This window comes from Syngnathus acus, chromosome 5 (genome assembly GCF_901709675.1).
Source record: "Syngnathus acus chromosome 5, fSynAcu1.2, whole genome shotgun sequence".
Lineage (NCBI taxonomy): Eukaryota > Metazoa > Chordata > Actinopteri > Syngnathiformes > Syngnathidae > Syngnathus > Syngnathus acus.
The window spans coordinates 6,986,316-7,002,399 of record NC_051091.1 but is presented as its reverse complement, the minus strand read 5'-3'; the positions used below and the strand labels follow the sequence as shown (position 1 = coordinate 7,002,399).

General features: G+C 45.5%; 1 protein-coding gene across 2 annotated transcripts; it reads left to right on the top strand.

Annotated features, from left to right (window-relative positions):
- Positions 1–9,452, top strand: dyrk3 (dual specificity tyrosine phosphorylation regulated kinase 3). 2 transcript variants are annotated; one of them, XM_037251378.1, is made up of 6 exons: positions 1–791; positions 2,646–2,755; positions 5,496–5,701; positions 5,801–6,104; positions 6,207–6,623; positions 6,707–9,452. In XM_037251378.1, the coding sequence occupies exons 1-6, from the start codon at positions 749–751 to the stop codon at positions 7,439–7,441; spliced, it is 1,815 nt and encodes a 604-aa protein (XP_037107273.1). In that variant the 5' UTR covers positions 1–748; the 3' UTR covers positions 7,442–9,452. The 2 variants fall into 2 exon arrangements, with proteins under 2 accessions (XP_037107273.1, XP_037107274.1); XM_037251379.1 differs by lacking the exons at positions 1–791; positions 2,646–2,755 and adding an exon at positions 3,197–3,963.
- Positions 9,453–16,084: the final 6,632 nt, after the last annotated feature.

Sequence of the window (16,084 nt, the reverse complement as noted above, 5' to 3'; positions counted from 1 at the left end):
TCCGCCTGCCTTCTCGCTCACCCCGGGAGTCTCCGAAGACGCCCATAGCAACATCGCTGCGTCGAATAAGATAGTCGCACAGTCGAGCGGACGGATTAAACGCCGCCGCTTCGCCGCGCTGACTACAGGTGTTCTGCGGAAAGGCCACACTTGGGTCGTCTGCGCCGTTAGCATGGGGCGAGAGCACCGTTCGCTAGCTTGTTTTGGATAGCCGAAGCGAAGCAGCCCCCCCCCGCCCCTGAAGCCATCCCGACGGAGTTAGCGTCGCCCTTCGCTAAACACCAAGTCTTTAACGAATAAAGACGGGAATGGTGCTCTGGAACTAGTTGTTTGGCAGACAGAGAAAGGCGAGGGGCGCACGGAGCACACCGCCGAGCTGTTCCGTTTGGACTTGAAGTGGTTTTTTTCGAGAGAGGGAGCGGCTCCCCCGACGGACGCGGTTTGTTTTGTGGCTAGCTGGCTAGCGAGCTGAAGGAAGCGACCCCCCATCTCCAGCGTCTCCCTGCTGCTACCTCGGCTAACATTAGCAATCCACACAATAAAAACACAAGTGTGTGGGGGGGAAAAAAACCGCAGTTCGGACTAACTTTTAACTCGAAAACTAACTCCGGGCAGTTTGGTGGACTCTGCGCCTGATACAAGCTTCGATAAAAGTGCCATCAGCTCAGTTGGCCATGTAACTTTTTCTTTACGATTTTCTGGGATTTGTCTTCATTTCGGATGCTGGCATCACAAACTAATTACAACCATGATGATCATAAGCAGAAAGCCAGAGGGCCCAATCGCAACAGGTAACAACTTTGATGTCTATCTTTTGTCGTGCTTTTGTTTTTCTTGTCTTTTTAGCAGGAGGCCCTCGTGGAAGTTTTCACCGTCGGGCGACGCTTTGCATTTGCATAAATGCCTTGTGATCGAAATGGCAGTGAATTCGCGATTCAGTCACGTTTTGGCACTTTATGGTCAAGCAGCCGTCTTGATCGTGGAAACATGAGTCACTCTTTCTTAGAAGTCCAATACGAGACTTGCTTCTCCGTGTTTTGGCACACGTTCCAGGAAACGCCGATGATTTTATTTACTTGCACGCTTTTAATTTGCTCCCTGCACGAGGTCATTATCAGGAACACGAGTTAGCTTTTATTCTATCACGTTTTGGCTGCATTATGTTTGAACTTGAGCGAAACTGCAGTCATATTTCCTCCTATACACTGGCCTTTACAGCCAGAGACAGTCTGTATAGTGTCCCGGTTGTAGATTAGGGGTAATAGTAGCTTATATTAAGGGTAAGGTGTTTATTTCGGGGAGGAAACCTATGTCCAAACATCTCATTAAAATTAATTTTGCATCATTGCTGTCTAACATGAAACTTGTATCTCAAAAATGTAATTAACTGAATTTCATTTTTATCCAAACACCACCTAAAATTTGCTGTTATTTTTGTGATTGATAACAACTGACTCATTATTTTATGAGACAGCCTTGGCACACTGTATTACACACATTAAATAACTACAATATGTTTAAAAATCAAGAAATACAGCCACGTAGTAATTGAGTATTTGTTTATTTGAAGCGAGGCATCTGATACTTGTTTGACTTAGTTTTTGTTGCTGTTTTTTTCCATGCATATTTTATCATGTGCTCATCTAGCACGCAAACAGGAACTGTTATCTCTTCAGCATCATTTTTTGAGGAAATAGCATTTTTATTTTGTTGTTTCCCCTTTTAGGGGTTTGCCCCGAAAGCGAGCGGATTCTGTTTGAAAGTGCTGTGCCCCCGCTGAGTGATTAGGACTTTTCAGAAAGCTAATGGGGTTCTGTGCTTGGCTAATATTTTGCACCTGAGACCTAAAGCCTATATTTGCTGTGCTGTGCTGCGCACGTCTAATGCGTGGGTATCCAAGCAGCAGGTCTAATCTGTTCCGGTGCAGGTCTGTTGACTTGGGACACAAACTGTGACACACCTGCCCCGTGCCCAGAACCGCTCTCAAGGGCCACTCGTCGAGAACACCAGTTGTTTGGTTAGCTGGAAGACAAACACGTCGGCAATGTAAATGTTCATCGGCTGGCTCCTTGCGGCGGCGGGACGCTGCCTAACAACCGTCGAGCCCAACAGCCAGCTGACAGCCCTTGTCATCTGAGAAAGCACCTACGAGCTTGACTCATTCATACGTTCAGCCTGTTATCATCTCAGATGAGGCGACGTGACCCCCACGCACGCCTCGCTATTGAATGAGCCCCTTTTGGGAGCACACCTGACCTGGTAGCAGGCTGGAACGGACAGATGGGCAGATGGAAAGATGCTGTCGTCACACGGGCATCTGTTACCCCCATTAGGCCAATAATACCACTTGCAGCGCTTGCAATCTGGGACCCTAAGCCCTCACCTAAGCTGGTCAGGTCGCTGGCATGCTCTCGGGTACAATGTACTGCTCACAATACACGCATCAGGTGGATTGTCGCAGGAACTGTGCTTTCTCCAATTTGTTTTCACAACATTGCAGTCGATTGACGAGATAATGAAGGGGACTTTGCGTTGGCCTTTTTCCGTCGAGATTAGATGCCACGTTTTCATGCATCCTTGACTGACTGCGTTATTGATCGGATGCTTTCCCTTTGATCACGTTGCCGTGTTTGTTCCCCCTTTAGCGCGTCACGGTGATGGACTTTACGACTCGTACATGAGGACGGACCACATCCTCAAAGAGGAGGCAGACAACAACAGTCCTTCTGGCCTGCCCCCCATGCCCAAGCTCGCAGTAAGCAAACACACAAACAACCCGAAGGCAAACAAAGCTATGTTTCCTGTCTTTGAGTCTCCAGACATCCTGTTCCTCGGAGAGATGCACCCCCCCCCCACACACACACCTTGTTTGTTTCTTGTCATCCCATTAACTTGACTCTGTTTCTCTTATACGGTTGCATGGCAGTGAGATCAGCTCATCCCTTGACTTCCGCCTGTCTCGTGTACTTTTTGTCACTCTGAAGCTTCTATGGGGATTAGCTACCGTAGACGTGTGGAGCCGTTCACAAAAGTCACGGTTCAGTTTGACAAAACTGAAGATGCGGTGTTATGCAAGTATGACAAGTATGAAAACAGTAGCTTCTAATGACATGTTTGGTAGTTAGTGTTTACATTCTATAGCTTTGCATAAAAACGGTTTTCAAGCCACTGTCATAATGCTCGTAAGAAATACCAATCATTGATTTAAAATAAATAAATGACTTTGGCAACAATCATGATGTTTTGAAACGCCATTGTCCTCTTCAATAAATTTCGTATCAATCAAATGGGATGAATAATGCCTGTAGATTCAAGCTGGCTACCCAGCTTTATATGCCACCTGAATGGCCCCGTTGGCACAAAATGTGCACGTAATGAATGTCTAAAGCCTCTCGTGCCAAAAGGGGCAAAATGGTGTGGTTTAAAGTCTAAAGATTTATTGGACTTGAAAATGTGACCCACAAACAAAATCACTAATCAACAACCCCCCCCCCATCACTGTTGTACTGTGCAGTGTAATCCACCATCAGTGGGCCTGCACAGGGGTTAGAGCATGTTCATTCTACCACAGCCACTCTTCTTCTTTTGTATGTGCTGTCACGCTGGCCGAGGTAATATCCTCAATTGAATGTAGCTGACAGAAGCGCGCCCCAGTTCCGTTTGTTGGAATGCACAGAGATGCTCGCTTGAACTAACAGAACCACGTTTGTCATTGCTGGCCCATAAACAAATTTGCGTGGGATTGTCCTTGTTGAGGTTGCTGGTGCTAAAAAAGCTTTTGTTTTGTTTAGCATTGAGACAAGTTTTGCGGGTTTGCTGCACGTGAGGAGTTGTGCAACTGCCAGCACGCGCTTACAGGCATTTCTCTTACAGCGAAGAGATAAGCTCTCCATCTGTCGCACTTTGCGCACGAGGAACTTTGTTGTCCCCCTCGTTCAACAACGTTAACCTTTGGCTCACTTGGTGAGTTTTTTTTTTTACCCCGAATTGCTCCCGGAGGCCCGTCAGATCAATAATCAATCACTATTGGCGCGTCACTCACTGATTGTTGTGCTCGTACATTATGTGCGTCTCAATCGATGATATTGGCAGTACAGTTTTGGGAAGAGCAGCTGCGGAAGGCCACAGGGTCAGCCATATAAATCAAGATTTTATAGTTGCTCGTATGGAAACGCACCCTGAGTTGTCTCGCTTTGCCGGAATGCAGGATCAGTGCTTTTTATCTTCATGACTTCTTTCTAATTAAAGCGCAAATATTACCATCCATTGTACATTTCCCGATGGTGCGGCTCTGCATCGAATAAAACCAGGGGTGCGGCACCTTTTCTCTACCAGGACCTATTTCACTCGTCACAGGTCATACTTAATGTATTGTTAAGAAGCGAACGAACAGACACATCTGTGGGCTGTCGTGAACCCCACCCCTGAACATTTCAAACCGGTTGCAGTGAGGGTGGCCACTACCATGATAAGTGGAAAGCTTGACGACTAAAATGTTAATATATAATGGTTAACATATACACAAGTATATTTTTTAATGCAAAAATGAGTGCATAGCAATGAAATCTGCACATTTAAAACATACAATTAAAGTTTACACCGACGTGATCATTATCAAAATTCTGAACATTCTTGTATTCACTGCAAAATTGGATCAAAAGCTTACTTTTCAAATGGATGGCATGTAGAAGTACCCTCATTTTAATAATAACTGACCGCAGATCTCATTGTGAATATTTCTCTTTCCACCAGTCAAGAGTTTAAAGGACTGAATTCCAGGCGGTTGGTCAAACAAAACTCTGATCTGAAACTCTTCTAAACATTCATTGTTACAATGTCACCAAAAATAGTCAATCTGAAAATGTGAATGACTTCATCCAGTCATACACACGATCTGTTCCGATGTAATTGTTAGATATATTTGTGACAAGCAAACAGAAGTTTGTCAAGTTTGATTGTTTTGTCCGGGTGGGGTGGGGGGGGTTCAGGGTTTGCCTATCAGACTGGATCTCCATCCGGTTTTACTGGTTTAACCTTCTGCAATGGCAGACGGTCTGTGTGATATTTACTTTGGTTGTCAAAATGTAGGCCAGTGTCGAGAAACAAGACTTCAGACTAGTGGTGCGCCAAACGATCGACCACCAATCATGATTAGTCGATTTACGTGGAAAAGTGTGTGATTAATCAAAGCCTTTGATGGAAGATCGCACAAACTGATGCCGCTCGTACTTTGAAGCCTGCAGCCAATTAGAGGCGACGCCTTCCCTTTGCTTCACAATGGATCCTTGCTAAATTGATATCAACATTTCTGTGTAGGCCTGCCTGACGTCGGCTCATCCCAAGAAGCCGAATGATGGCTCCATTTCCAATGTAGCCATATTTCCTTTAGCGTTTCTAATTCTGAAGGTTTTGTTGTAGAATGGCACAATTTCATGTGCATTCATTGTTTCAAACCTGTTCGGTCCATCTGATTGCCTCTTCTTCCTCCTCTTCAGGCAGTCAGTAACAAGGGTGTGATGAGGGATCAGATAACCGTACGAGGTGGCCAGCTGAAGGTCAAGTATCTGTACGAGGACTCGGCTAACAATCGCAAGATCAGTGCCATTACCACGGTTGCACCTCCAAACAACGGGACCAGCGGTCAAGCGGCCACTAAGCCGGCACCACCCACCACCTTGTCCAAGGACCACAGCGGTGACAGGTGGGAAAGAAGAAAGAATTTTTTTAAAAAAATGTTACATTTTGACTAACACGAAAGGGTATTTGCTCACCACCTGGCGTCTGCTCTCGTTTATCACAGCTCCGATGCCAATAAGGGCTCCAATGACAACTCTGGCTCTCAAGTGGTTGCCAATGGAGGGAACACGACCAAGCTGTGTGGCCCTCTCACGCCAGAACAGGCCGTGAGACTCTACCGGTCTCAACTGACCAGCCTTGAGCAGACGGAGATCCACTCCTACTCGGACGTCTACTTCGTGGGACCCAACGCCAAGAAGAGGTCCGCCGTCGCCGGCGGCAGCAACAATTGCGGATATGACGACGAGCAAGGCGGTTACATCAACGTCCCCCATGACCACCTGGCTTACCGCTACGAGTTTCTCAAGGTAAGGCAGAGGAGATGCTCAAAAGCATATATTTGCACACGTATGCAATGTGTCAGATCTTTACAGTGCCCTATTCATCTGCCTCCCTTTTGCTGTCCTCAGATTATTGGCAAGGGCAGCTTCGGTCAGGTGGCCAAAGTCTACGATCACAAACTGCAGCAGCACCTGGCTCTGAAGATGGTCCGCAATGAGAAGCGTTTCCACCGCCAGGCGCAGGAGGAGATCCGTATCCTGGAGCACCTGCGGAAGCAGGACCGCAGCGGCACAATGAACGTGGTGCACATGCTGGAACATTTCACCTTCCGCAACCACATTTGCATGACCTTCGAGCTGCTCAGTATGAACCTCTACGAGCTGATCAAGCGCAACAAGTTCCAGGGCTTCAGCTTGCCCCTGGTCAGGAAGTTTGCTCACTCCATCCTGCAGTGCCTGGAAGCCCTGAGTAGGCTCCGAATCATCCACTGTGACCTCAAGCCTGAGAACATTCTGCTCAAGCAGCAGGGACGCAGCGGCATCAAGGTATTCAAGCGCACCTGCTCCACGAGGCCCGCCGGCGACTTCCTTCTCTAACTCGCTCACCGTCTTGTTTCCTCTCCCACCAGGTGATTGACTTTGGCTCCAGCTGCTTCGAGCACCAGCGCGTTTACACATACATCCAGTCTCGCTTCTACCGGGCTCCCGAGGTGATCTTCGGCGCTCGCTACGGCCTACCTATCGACATGTGGAGCTTCGGCTGCATCCTAGCCGAGCTGCTGACGGGCTACCCGCTTTTCCCCGGAGAGGACGAAGGCGACCAATTGGCCTGCGTCATGGAGCTGCTGGGCATGCCTCCTCAGAAGGTTCTGGATCAGGCCAAAAGAGTAAAGACCTTCATCAACTCCAAGGGCCACCCCCGCTACTGCGGATCCAACACCCTGCCCACGGGGGCCACAGTGCTGACGGCGTCTCGCTCCCGCCGTGGTAAGTTGAGAGGCCCTCCGGCTAGCAAAGAGTGGAGCGCTGCGCTCAAAGGTTGCGAGGATGCCACCTTTATTGACTTCATCAAGAAGTGTTTGGACTGGGACCCGTCATCTCGGCTGACTCCCAGCCAGGCCCTCAGACACCCTTGGCTCTATCGGCGGCTGCCCAAATCGCTGCCCGCGGCCGATCGGAGCCAAGGGGCCCCCGCCAAGCGCCTCCCCGGGGATCACCACAGCACATCCTTCCCTTCCATCACAGCCAAGGGAGGATCAGGCCTGGGCACCGCCGCTGCTAACAACAAACTGAGAAGCAACATGTTGGGGGATTCAGGCGAGGCCATACCTATTCGCACAGTCCTACCCAAACTCGTCACTTAGAGACAGACAGAGAGAGAGAGCGCCACTCATCTCCTCTCTCCCTCCTCCCCTTCCTCCTCCTCTGCACTTCTCAGGAGGAGTCAGAGCGCAGGAGGAAGTGGAGTCTAGGTTTTAAAATGGTCGCTTGTCCTTTGTTTTTTTAACTGAGCGGTGTCGACACCCCAGTTTTGGCTTTTTGATATTAGCTAAGCAAACGAGAGACGACACAAGAAAGAAAAAAAACCCTCTCATTAAGTTTTTCTACAGAAGATTTCCCCGGGCGGCTGTGCGGTTTCTATACAGTCGTTGATTTAGATCATGCTTTGTACAAAGGTGTGAGTGTTTTTAATGTGAATTTGTTCCCACGTGAGTGTTTTTAGTTGGCCGCACTCAAATGCCTCACTCTTTCTTATCAAACGCTCTGAGGAGTTAAAAGGGCTACAAACTCCCTACTTAGCTCACTAGCAGACAAAGCTTTATTCAGTCAACAGTTGCAGTCCAAAAGAGCACACTGACACATTCAGGCAACACTTTGACGACAGCATCATGTAGTTTCTGCAATAACCTTCCACCTCTTCTCATCGAACTCTCTACCTAATCCCGGTGCTAGGCAATATGTGACATTAGTGTGTGCGTGAACACGTTCGGCTTGGCGGTGCTACTGCGGGAGACATGAAGAGCGATCGACGTATGTTTAAAGTCCCCTCGTCCTGAAGGTTGAAGATGAAGTGTCATGGTCTCACTTTGCTTACTGGCTCCTACCTAGCCTCCTGCCCGAAGCCATATAGTCGTGTTTTAGGACCACTAAAATGCACTTGTTTTTTTTTTTTAACAGTGTAATGACAGCTCATGTCTCCCTACTGGAGAGGGTGGAATACCGTTTAAAAGAAACACAAGCTTAATGTTACCGAATGTGATAATTATGAGCCATTTTCTTTCTCTTGAGAAGAGCCAGTAGCAAAGATGGCCCTCTGTGGTACCGATTAGAAGGCATGTTTCTCAGGGAGACATACTTGATACATCCCTTCATCTTACATAGCAGGGTTCCCCAACCACTAGACCACAAGCCAGCTGCACAGAGAGACTGAACAAATGAATAATTGATCATCAGAATCATTTATTGTTTTTGGAAGAAAAAAAAAAAAAAGTGTTCCTCTTTCAAAATGTTAATGAAAAGAAAAGAAAAAAGCCAAATAAGGAAAAACGATTTAAAAAGACAATATCAACAGTCCTACCTAAGGTGCGGTGTTATAACTCATTGATGCACCAAAAGTGATGACACAATAAAAGAAATTACGCCAAGATCAGCACAGAGCTCCCACTAATTACAATTCCATTCTGCCTGACGGAGCATTGTAAATGCAACCATTTGATTTAGTTTATTTGCTTGTCTGTTGAAACGTCCACTCTGCAGCGCGTTAAAGGTTGGGGAGCGCTGCTACGAAGGCTGCCGTTTGCGTACTGTATAGTTGTGTTGCCGTGACGCAGCGGCGCCGCAAATGGGGCCCGGCCTGCGTGCTCCACAATCTGACCTAGATTCACTACCCCCCTCCCCCTTGTTCTCGTACTGTCATCTAGGCCAGGGAACCTTGTCAACCCAATCATATATATATTGAATTATGGTGCTGTTCAGTCACACACAAATTTACAAAGTAGTCAGGTGCACGTTGTATGGACCACACTGCTCAAAGACTTGTCTATCTCATCCCTTGTTTTCTAAGTAAAACTGTCAGGGATTTCTACTCCATTGTTGTTGATTATTGTTTGTTTGAATAGAAGTGGTTTCGATTGCGAGTCACTCCCAAAATGTCAAGTGGAAATCAAATCCAAACACGGATTCAGAAGACAAGATGTATGCTGTCATGTTGTACTCGTGGTGTGCGGTATAGTAGCAAGATGTTTGCTGTTCCAGCATGAGATCACAATCTTAAAAAGTTAACTGCTGAGTGATGACCAGAAGAGAAATGTAAAGTAACCAAATGAAGTTGTCATAGTTTTTTTTTTAAGAAAAATAAATGAAAATGGTTATTAACTGAGTGCCAATTGACTGATTTCAATAGCTGTATCAAAATTATTCACTGGGCGGCGGGTCAATCACACTTTTGGGATATTAGGCGCATGCGACCTGAACTCCATCAGACAGTTTTGTGGATGCTTGTTGGAAGGGAGATTTAGACCCGTTGTGTAATCATCCAGACATTATCTCTGCTAATAAGTAGTTATTACGTCACTAATTTTCCCTTAACACCCTCACGTAGGCCCTTTGCTCGTATTCATTTTGGCGTGCTAACAAAACAATGGTGAATATTTTCCACTCTGACGCCACTCCAATAGATGCACTCAAGTGTTTCTAGCAAAACTGTCAGAAACAGACTTCGCAACGGTGGCATGAGGGCCCGACATTCACAAGTGGGGACCCGTGACTGGTACGGGGATACTTCATCTGGAGGGCCGGGCCGCGCACACCTCCCCGTGATGGCCGGAGGTATCTCAAATGCTCTTTGGTGGAGAGATGTGAGCCATTGTCAAAGCACATGCTGACTCAATTAGCCCAAGATTAATGTTTTTGTCATTTGACACCTTGGTTATGAAACAGTTTCCAGCGATGCTCACGGACACCTGAATAAGCTCTCGGGGTGAGATAAGGGGACAGAATCGGTGCCCTTGACTTAGTATGACACATTGTTCAATCCCTAGTACCCCAATTACCAGTAAGGGATTTTCAACCATCAAATGAACTTGGCACTTAATTACATCACTATTGTCACATTGAAACGGCACTACAAAAGTGTGACAAAACTCAGTTTGAGCCAAATTAGAAAGTAATTTTGATTAATATTTTGGGGGATTAATACGTTAGTAACGCTTTAGCCTAGTTATAATTTGTTGATTAGTTATACAGTAATCCCTCGTATATTGCGGATAGTTGGTTCCAAAAACCACCCGCGATAAGTGAAATCCGCGAAGTACGGTCACCAACAAGAAGTACTGGGCAGGCTAACGAGTTAGCGGAAAGATGCTAATTCTCGATCGTGCTTACACGCGAAATCGGACTTCTTAAGGAATGTAAATGAACATTTGGAGCAATACTACATTGTCCTAAAGGTTAGACACATGTTTCCGCAATTTGTACGTTTCATTTTGACTTTTAAACGTTTTTTTTAATTCGGGAAAAAAACCCGCGATGTAGTGAAGCCGCGATAAACGAAACGTGGAGTAGCGAGGGATCACTGTAATTTGAGTACACTGTTTTGATTGGCTAGTAGGTTTTTCGAATAAAGGACGCTCCGGAAGTGCACGCAGTGAGGTCATATCTGTTTTTGACCTTGTCAGTATCCGGTGCCTTATGAGATCGACGGTGTTTGATGAAGTGAATTGGCCGTGTTATGTTAAACGTCTTATGTGGTGTATTAAGATGACATTAAGAAAGTAAACTTAAGCGAGCAATCCTGAAACGGAACCGTCAAACTTTGGTCGGAAAGCCGCCACGCACGCCATCACCCGTGGTGGGGAAGCGCAAATCGAGCAGTGTGAGGCGATCGTGGACACGAATCAACCAAGGCGTTCAAAAGTGAAAGAAAACTCAACCGTTCCGTGAGTACACCGAAGTAATGCCGAAAATGCATTGGATAAGGATACGAATCAGAAAAACTGAATGGTGGTTCAACAGAATTATTCAAAACAAATTCATGAAACCAACCTGGACAGAAACGATGGTAGTGTGGAATTCATGTTGGGCTTGGTGGGCCAACAAATGTGTCACAAGTGATGACTCAATGTTATCCACTTCATGTTTCTAAATTACATAGAAAAGCACACGGACTCCACATAAAAATTCCCAAAAGTTTTTAAAAATCATCTTGATGGTATTCTTTTGGTAAAGCTGCGGCCGCTATTCTGATGGGTCAAATGCACAGGTCCGATTTTGGTTACGTCTGTGGGTGTACCTGACAAATGAAGATAATGAGTCTTATTTTTATTGCCCTTTTAAGTCATCATGCCATTTGTGCACCATTATTTGACATTTAATAACTGGGCATGTCCTCACCATGTGACGTGCAGCTCCAACCAAAATAATCAAAATGATGAAATAAATACTTCGCCAACAACGCCTGGATATGTTTTGAAATACAAAGGTAAAGATCCATTGTATGCATCATACCCATTTCTGATAACTTGGAACGATAAAAAACGTTACCCTGTTAGCTATTGTGAACTAAATAAAAAATAATTTATGACAAAGTCAGGAGTCAAAAGAATGGACTGAATCTGTACTTTTACCACTTTACTTTTTTTTTCCATCACAGGTGCAGAAGCAAACAAGTAGAATTCCCGATGTGCTTGCAAAAAGCTGATGACTAATTGTCGAAAGCGCTTATCGGCGTCACTTCATACGCGCGACAGCCGAGTTGCGACTTGTCAAACAGGTTTTTGTGAACGCCAGTCTCATCTTTACCCGCAGGCGTACAAAGTTTTTGGAATCTACCTATGAGCGACGGCCTGCTCAGCTTACACACCATATCCCGTAACATTTGAGTCCTTCGTGTTTTCGTGCAGGCTGGTGTGTCATATCTGCAACAACCAGTTGAGCAACCAACCTTACCTCCATCACAGTTATTGTGGAGGCTGTGTAATCATCCAGACATCATTATCTCAGGTAGTCAGTAGTTACTACGTCAGTATTTTTCCCCTGACACCACCACGTAAACCCTTTCGTTCATTTTAGTTTCAGTGTGCTAATAAAAGAATGATGAGATTTTCCACTCTGCCACTTCAGTAGGAACACCTGCACAAGTGGTGTATCAAGAATTCATAAAGACAGCAGTACTCCAGTGACCTCATTTGATTCATGATTGATGTGGAGGCTAACCCAGCTAAGTAAGAGGCAGGCTACAGCGTCGATCATGCAACACATCTCATTTCAGTTGACATTTATTAAAGGTATAGTGACAATTTGATCATTTACTGCTAAGATTGTCTAAATGCTTCTGTGCACTAACTGTATCCTAGAAAAGAATCCCTCAAATTGTGCAGCCAGTCAACTATTATCTAAAAATACACACAGTTCAGGCTCAAACATCTGGCAGCACTGTTAAGTTGCAGTAAACAGTTTCTGGAAAATCCAAAGAGAATGGAACTATAATTAATGCTTATCACACTGTTTGTTATGTTTTCCTCAATGCAGGTCTTCCTTCGTCATGTCAAAGAAGCTTAGATCAATCCCATTACGCAGCAACCCAGTCACCTTTCTGACCATATGCTTCGAAGCTCACCTGTCGCTATTTGGCATACTGACTTGTGCTCTAATCTCACCGCTGCCATGCTCGCTGAAAAACAAAACAACAAAGTAGCACAAACACATTGGACGTGATTTATTCCTAGAGATTAGTTGACTTCCAAATTTAGATGTAATGCTGTTAGCGAGCAGGGAATCTAAGAGAAATGCTAACAAAGAGAATTGACTCAATGAAGGAAGTAAGAAATGACTAAAATTTCCTGGAACAAGTCATTAGAATGTAGGTCAGTGCTTCGTATTGGGGTTAGGTCATCAGAGAACGCCTCTTTTGTTGCACTGTTTGCACGTTATAAAGCATTGATAATCTCATTTGTCTGATGTTATGGCAATGAGGGCAAGTGGACAAGCTCAACTTCACTTCTATTCTCCCCCCGTTTTCAACTTTAGAAAGCATGCAATGCAGCTACGCCCACACAACTATAATAAACTCACATAGTCCTGGGTCAGCGAGTGTATACACACAAACACACACACGAGAGAGACGTACGTGTGGTGCTTCTGGCTGTGGACCACAGGGACAGCTGACTCTACCAGTAAATGGACGAAGCGGGACGTGCTAGCTTGCGTGCATTTAACTCACCATCCATTTTCCCCCAACAAACACACACACACACACACACACACACACACACACACACACACCCTTCCAGACACATGTCCTCACATGCTCCACAGCAGATTGCAGTCTACTTCTTGGTCATGCATCACCCAATGACACAGCTCACACGCCACAGCTGGGCACGTCTTTACAAGTTAAACCCATCACACACAGTTTGGCTGTCGTGGGACCATTTGCCCACTCAATCTATCATCGTTTGACTTCCCTCACAGGTTGGAGAAGGAGCTTTGGACATGTGCGAGTGGTTGAGAAGGCGAGCTTATTTACAAGTGATAAAAGATACAGCTAGCTTTCTGTTGGCATTAGTTGGTCCAGTTATTCCGGTTATTAGTCCCCCGACTGGAATAGACGCTGACTCATTCTCCGTCTTCACGGATGAATCTGTCTGTCTGTCTGTCTTACTATATATAACTCGATATACAGTATATGTGTGCTTGATGTGTTTTGGTTTTATCTTTCCAGTCCTTCTTATAGACCCAAATGGTGGAAGGTCCCCACGGCAACACTCGAAAGAAAGTTTGAGGAACATTACCGGCATGTTGCAACATCAGTTATCAACCTTAATGAGGATGTCCAACCACATTTTTTTTTATTTGTACTAAACAAATAAGTTCTGTGTGGACTAATTGACATCACAGTTGCCAGATCTCTGGTCACAACCAATCACGGCTCACCAATTTACTAAAGCTGAGCTGTGATTGGTTGTGCAGCCTGATTGTATTGAACACCAATTAATATGAAAATTAGTGGAAGATTGTTGAACTGGGTCGTACCAGTGGAGTCTAAGCACGGTTCTGCCGTTAAAGATAATCGTACCTAATACAAGAGTGAAAAAACTTTTTTTTTTTGTTCAGTTTATCATCAATGAAGCAAAATCTATGGACAACAGAAAGTGCTGTGTTTATTTCACATGATAATAAACGTGATTGAACAAGGTCAACATTTTGACGACTGGACCGGTGTCCCGTTTTCATTTTTTCATCCCTGTCTCCCTTGGAGCAGCTGCTGGGTGAATTGTTGTGCTGAGAGCTTTTTCCATGTCAGACTTTGGAGGGCTACTTTCCGTCTGCCTGTGACAGGAAATACACTGACCTACTGAGGAGAGAGCCAAAATGAAGATCGTATTTTATATTGTGACCCTCCCGCCAGAGCGCACACACTCCCACGGATTCCTCTGAAGGGGACGCTTGAATATGGCCCACCAACGCCACATCAATAATTCAGTGATTCTGCTCTATGTTCGTGTTTGTTTTACCGCTGGCTGAACATGAAGCATCAGCGCTATATTAGTGAATTAACAGTGTCAGGAAATAATAGGATGCTTTGTGACTCACAGTTGTGAAATTGATTTTTTTTGGGGGGGTGGGTTGTAATTTTTATACTTTGAGGATTGCTGGTCACATGTTTTGCCTAAGGCAACAACACAATCAAGACCTTGTCATGAAGGCGTATACACACACAACATGTGCACCATAGAGCAAAGGCCTCGTGAAAGCCATAAATAATGAATGGTTTTCACGAGGAGCCATTTTAACGTGAAAATATAAGCAGTTAATTGCAGTATGTTAGCTAAGACTTTAATTTGCTATTGAAGAGAGGCAGGTTCTTTCAGGTTAAAAGAAATTCAAATAAATAAAAGACCAAATTAACTGTCAGTGATTCCTCCATTGGGCTGTATTAAAATAACTTTTGTTCATTGCATAATTTTCATGGAGCTTTGAAAAAATTGATCAGTACAAAGACCTGCTTAGGGTTAAAAGTCACTCCTTCACTGATCAATACGTCTGAGAGTCAAGCTGGAGAGTTCACTGCTAATCCCGTCCACGGTCACGTACACTGGATGCAGTGTATTTAGCAAACTAAGGGCAGCATACACTAATAATTTCTATTTATGCCCCCCGTGAAAATGGCTCGTGATCCTGCCTTATACATTAGCACGTGTGCGCCATACGCTTCAAGTGTATATAAGCACTGTTTATTTTTACATGCAAAAACAAGCAGTGGTCATTATGTGCAGCGGGTCGTGATCTTGACTTGAGGGCAATGCAGTATGTGTTTAAGGACAAGGCTCCGGGAATGGAAAGCCACACCAGAGGGGCCTGCTGGTGTGTGGGTCATATGTCCGTACAAGGACATAGTCAAGGCAGGAGGGCCTTCATACCAACCCTGTACACACATGTCTGCGAGGGTGTGCACAACTGTGGCAGCGATGGGAGGGGAGACGGCGGCAGTGCCAGCTGGGAAGCTTAAAAATAGCGCCGAGTACGGGATTGCAACTGCACGGGAATCTAAGAACACATGGCCGCCGGTCCGGTTGTAATTCAGTGCGGATTTCGCCAGGCTAAGTGACGACTGACGAGCCGAGGGCGGGGGGGGAGTGATTAAACCGAGTTGCCGGAGAATGTCTGTGCTTTGATGGGATTTTGTAAGAAGTCACGGATATGACAGGCAGGACCGTCTTCAGGTGTCACCCGGGCTAGTAAATAGAAACATACTGCGGTGAGGATGCTGGCTTGATATGGCGGGGCAGTGGGGCACTAGGTTGAGTGTGAGGAAGGTGAAACGTGATGGGGATCAGACTGGTAGGATTAAAGAGCACTGCACTGACCTCGACTCATGCACACAACAGAGGGAAGGGATGAAGAGCCGAGGGGAGGCTGCTCAGAACAGAACAGCTGCTCAGTAAGAGAAAAGAGCAATGTGCCCACCCTCGAGTTAATACAAAAATGAAATGACAAATGCAAGCAAG

Excerpts from the sequence above, each read along its gene's own strand:
- dyrk3 (XM_037251378.1), top strand. The coding sequence starts at position 749 with ATGATGATCATAAGCAGAAAGCCAGAGGGCCCAATCGCAACAG. Across the intron at positions 792-2,645 it reads AGAGGGCCCAATCGCAACAG|CGCGTCACGGTGATGGACTT; the intron begins GTAACAACTTTG and ends TTCCCCCTTTAG. Across the intron at positions 5,702-5,800 it reads AAGGACCACAGCGGTGACAG|CTCCGATGCCAATAAGGGCT; the intron begins GTGGGAAAGAAG and ends CGTTTATCACAG.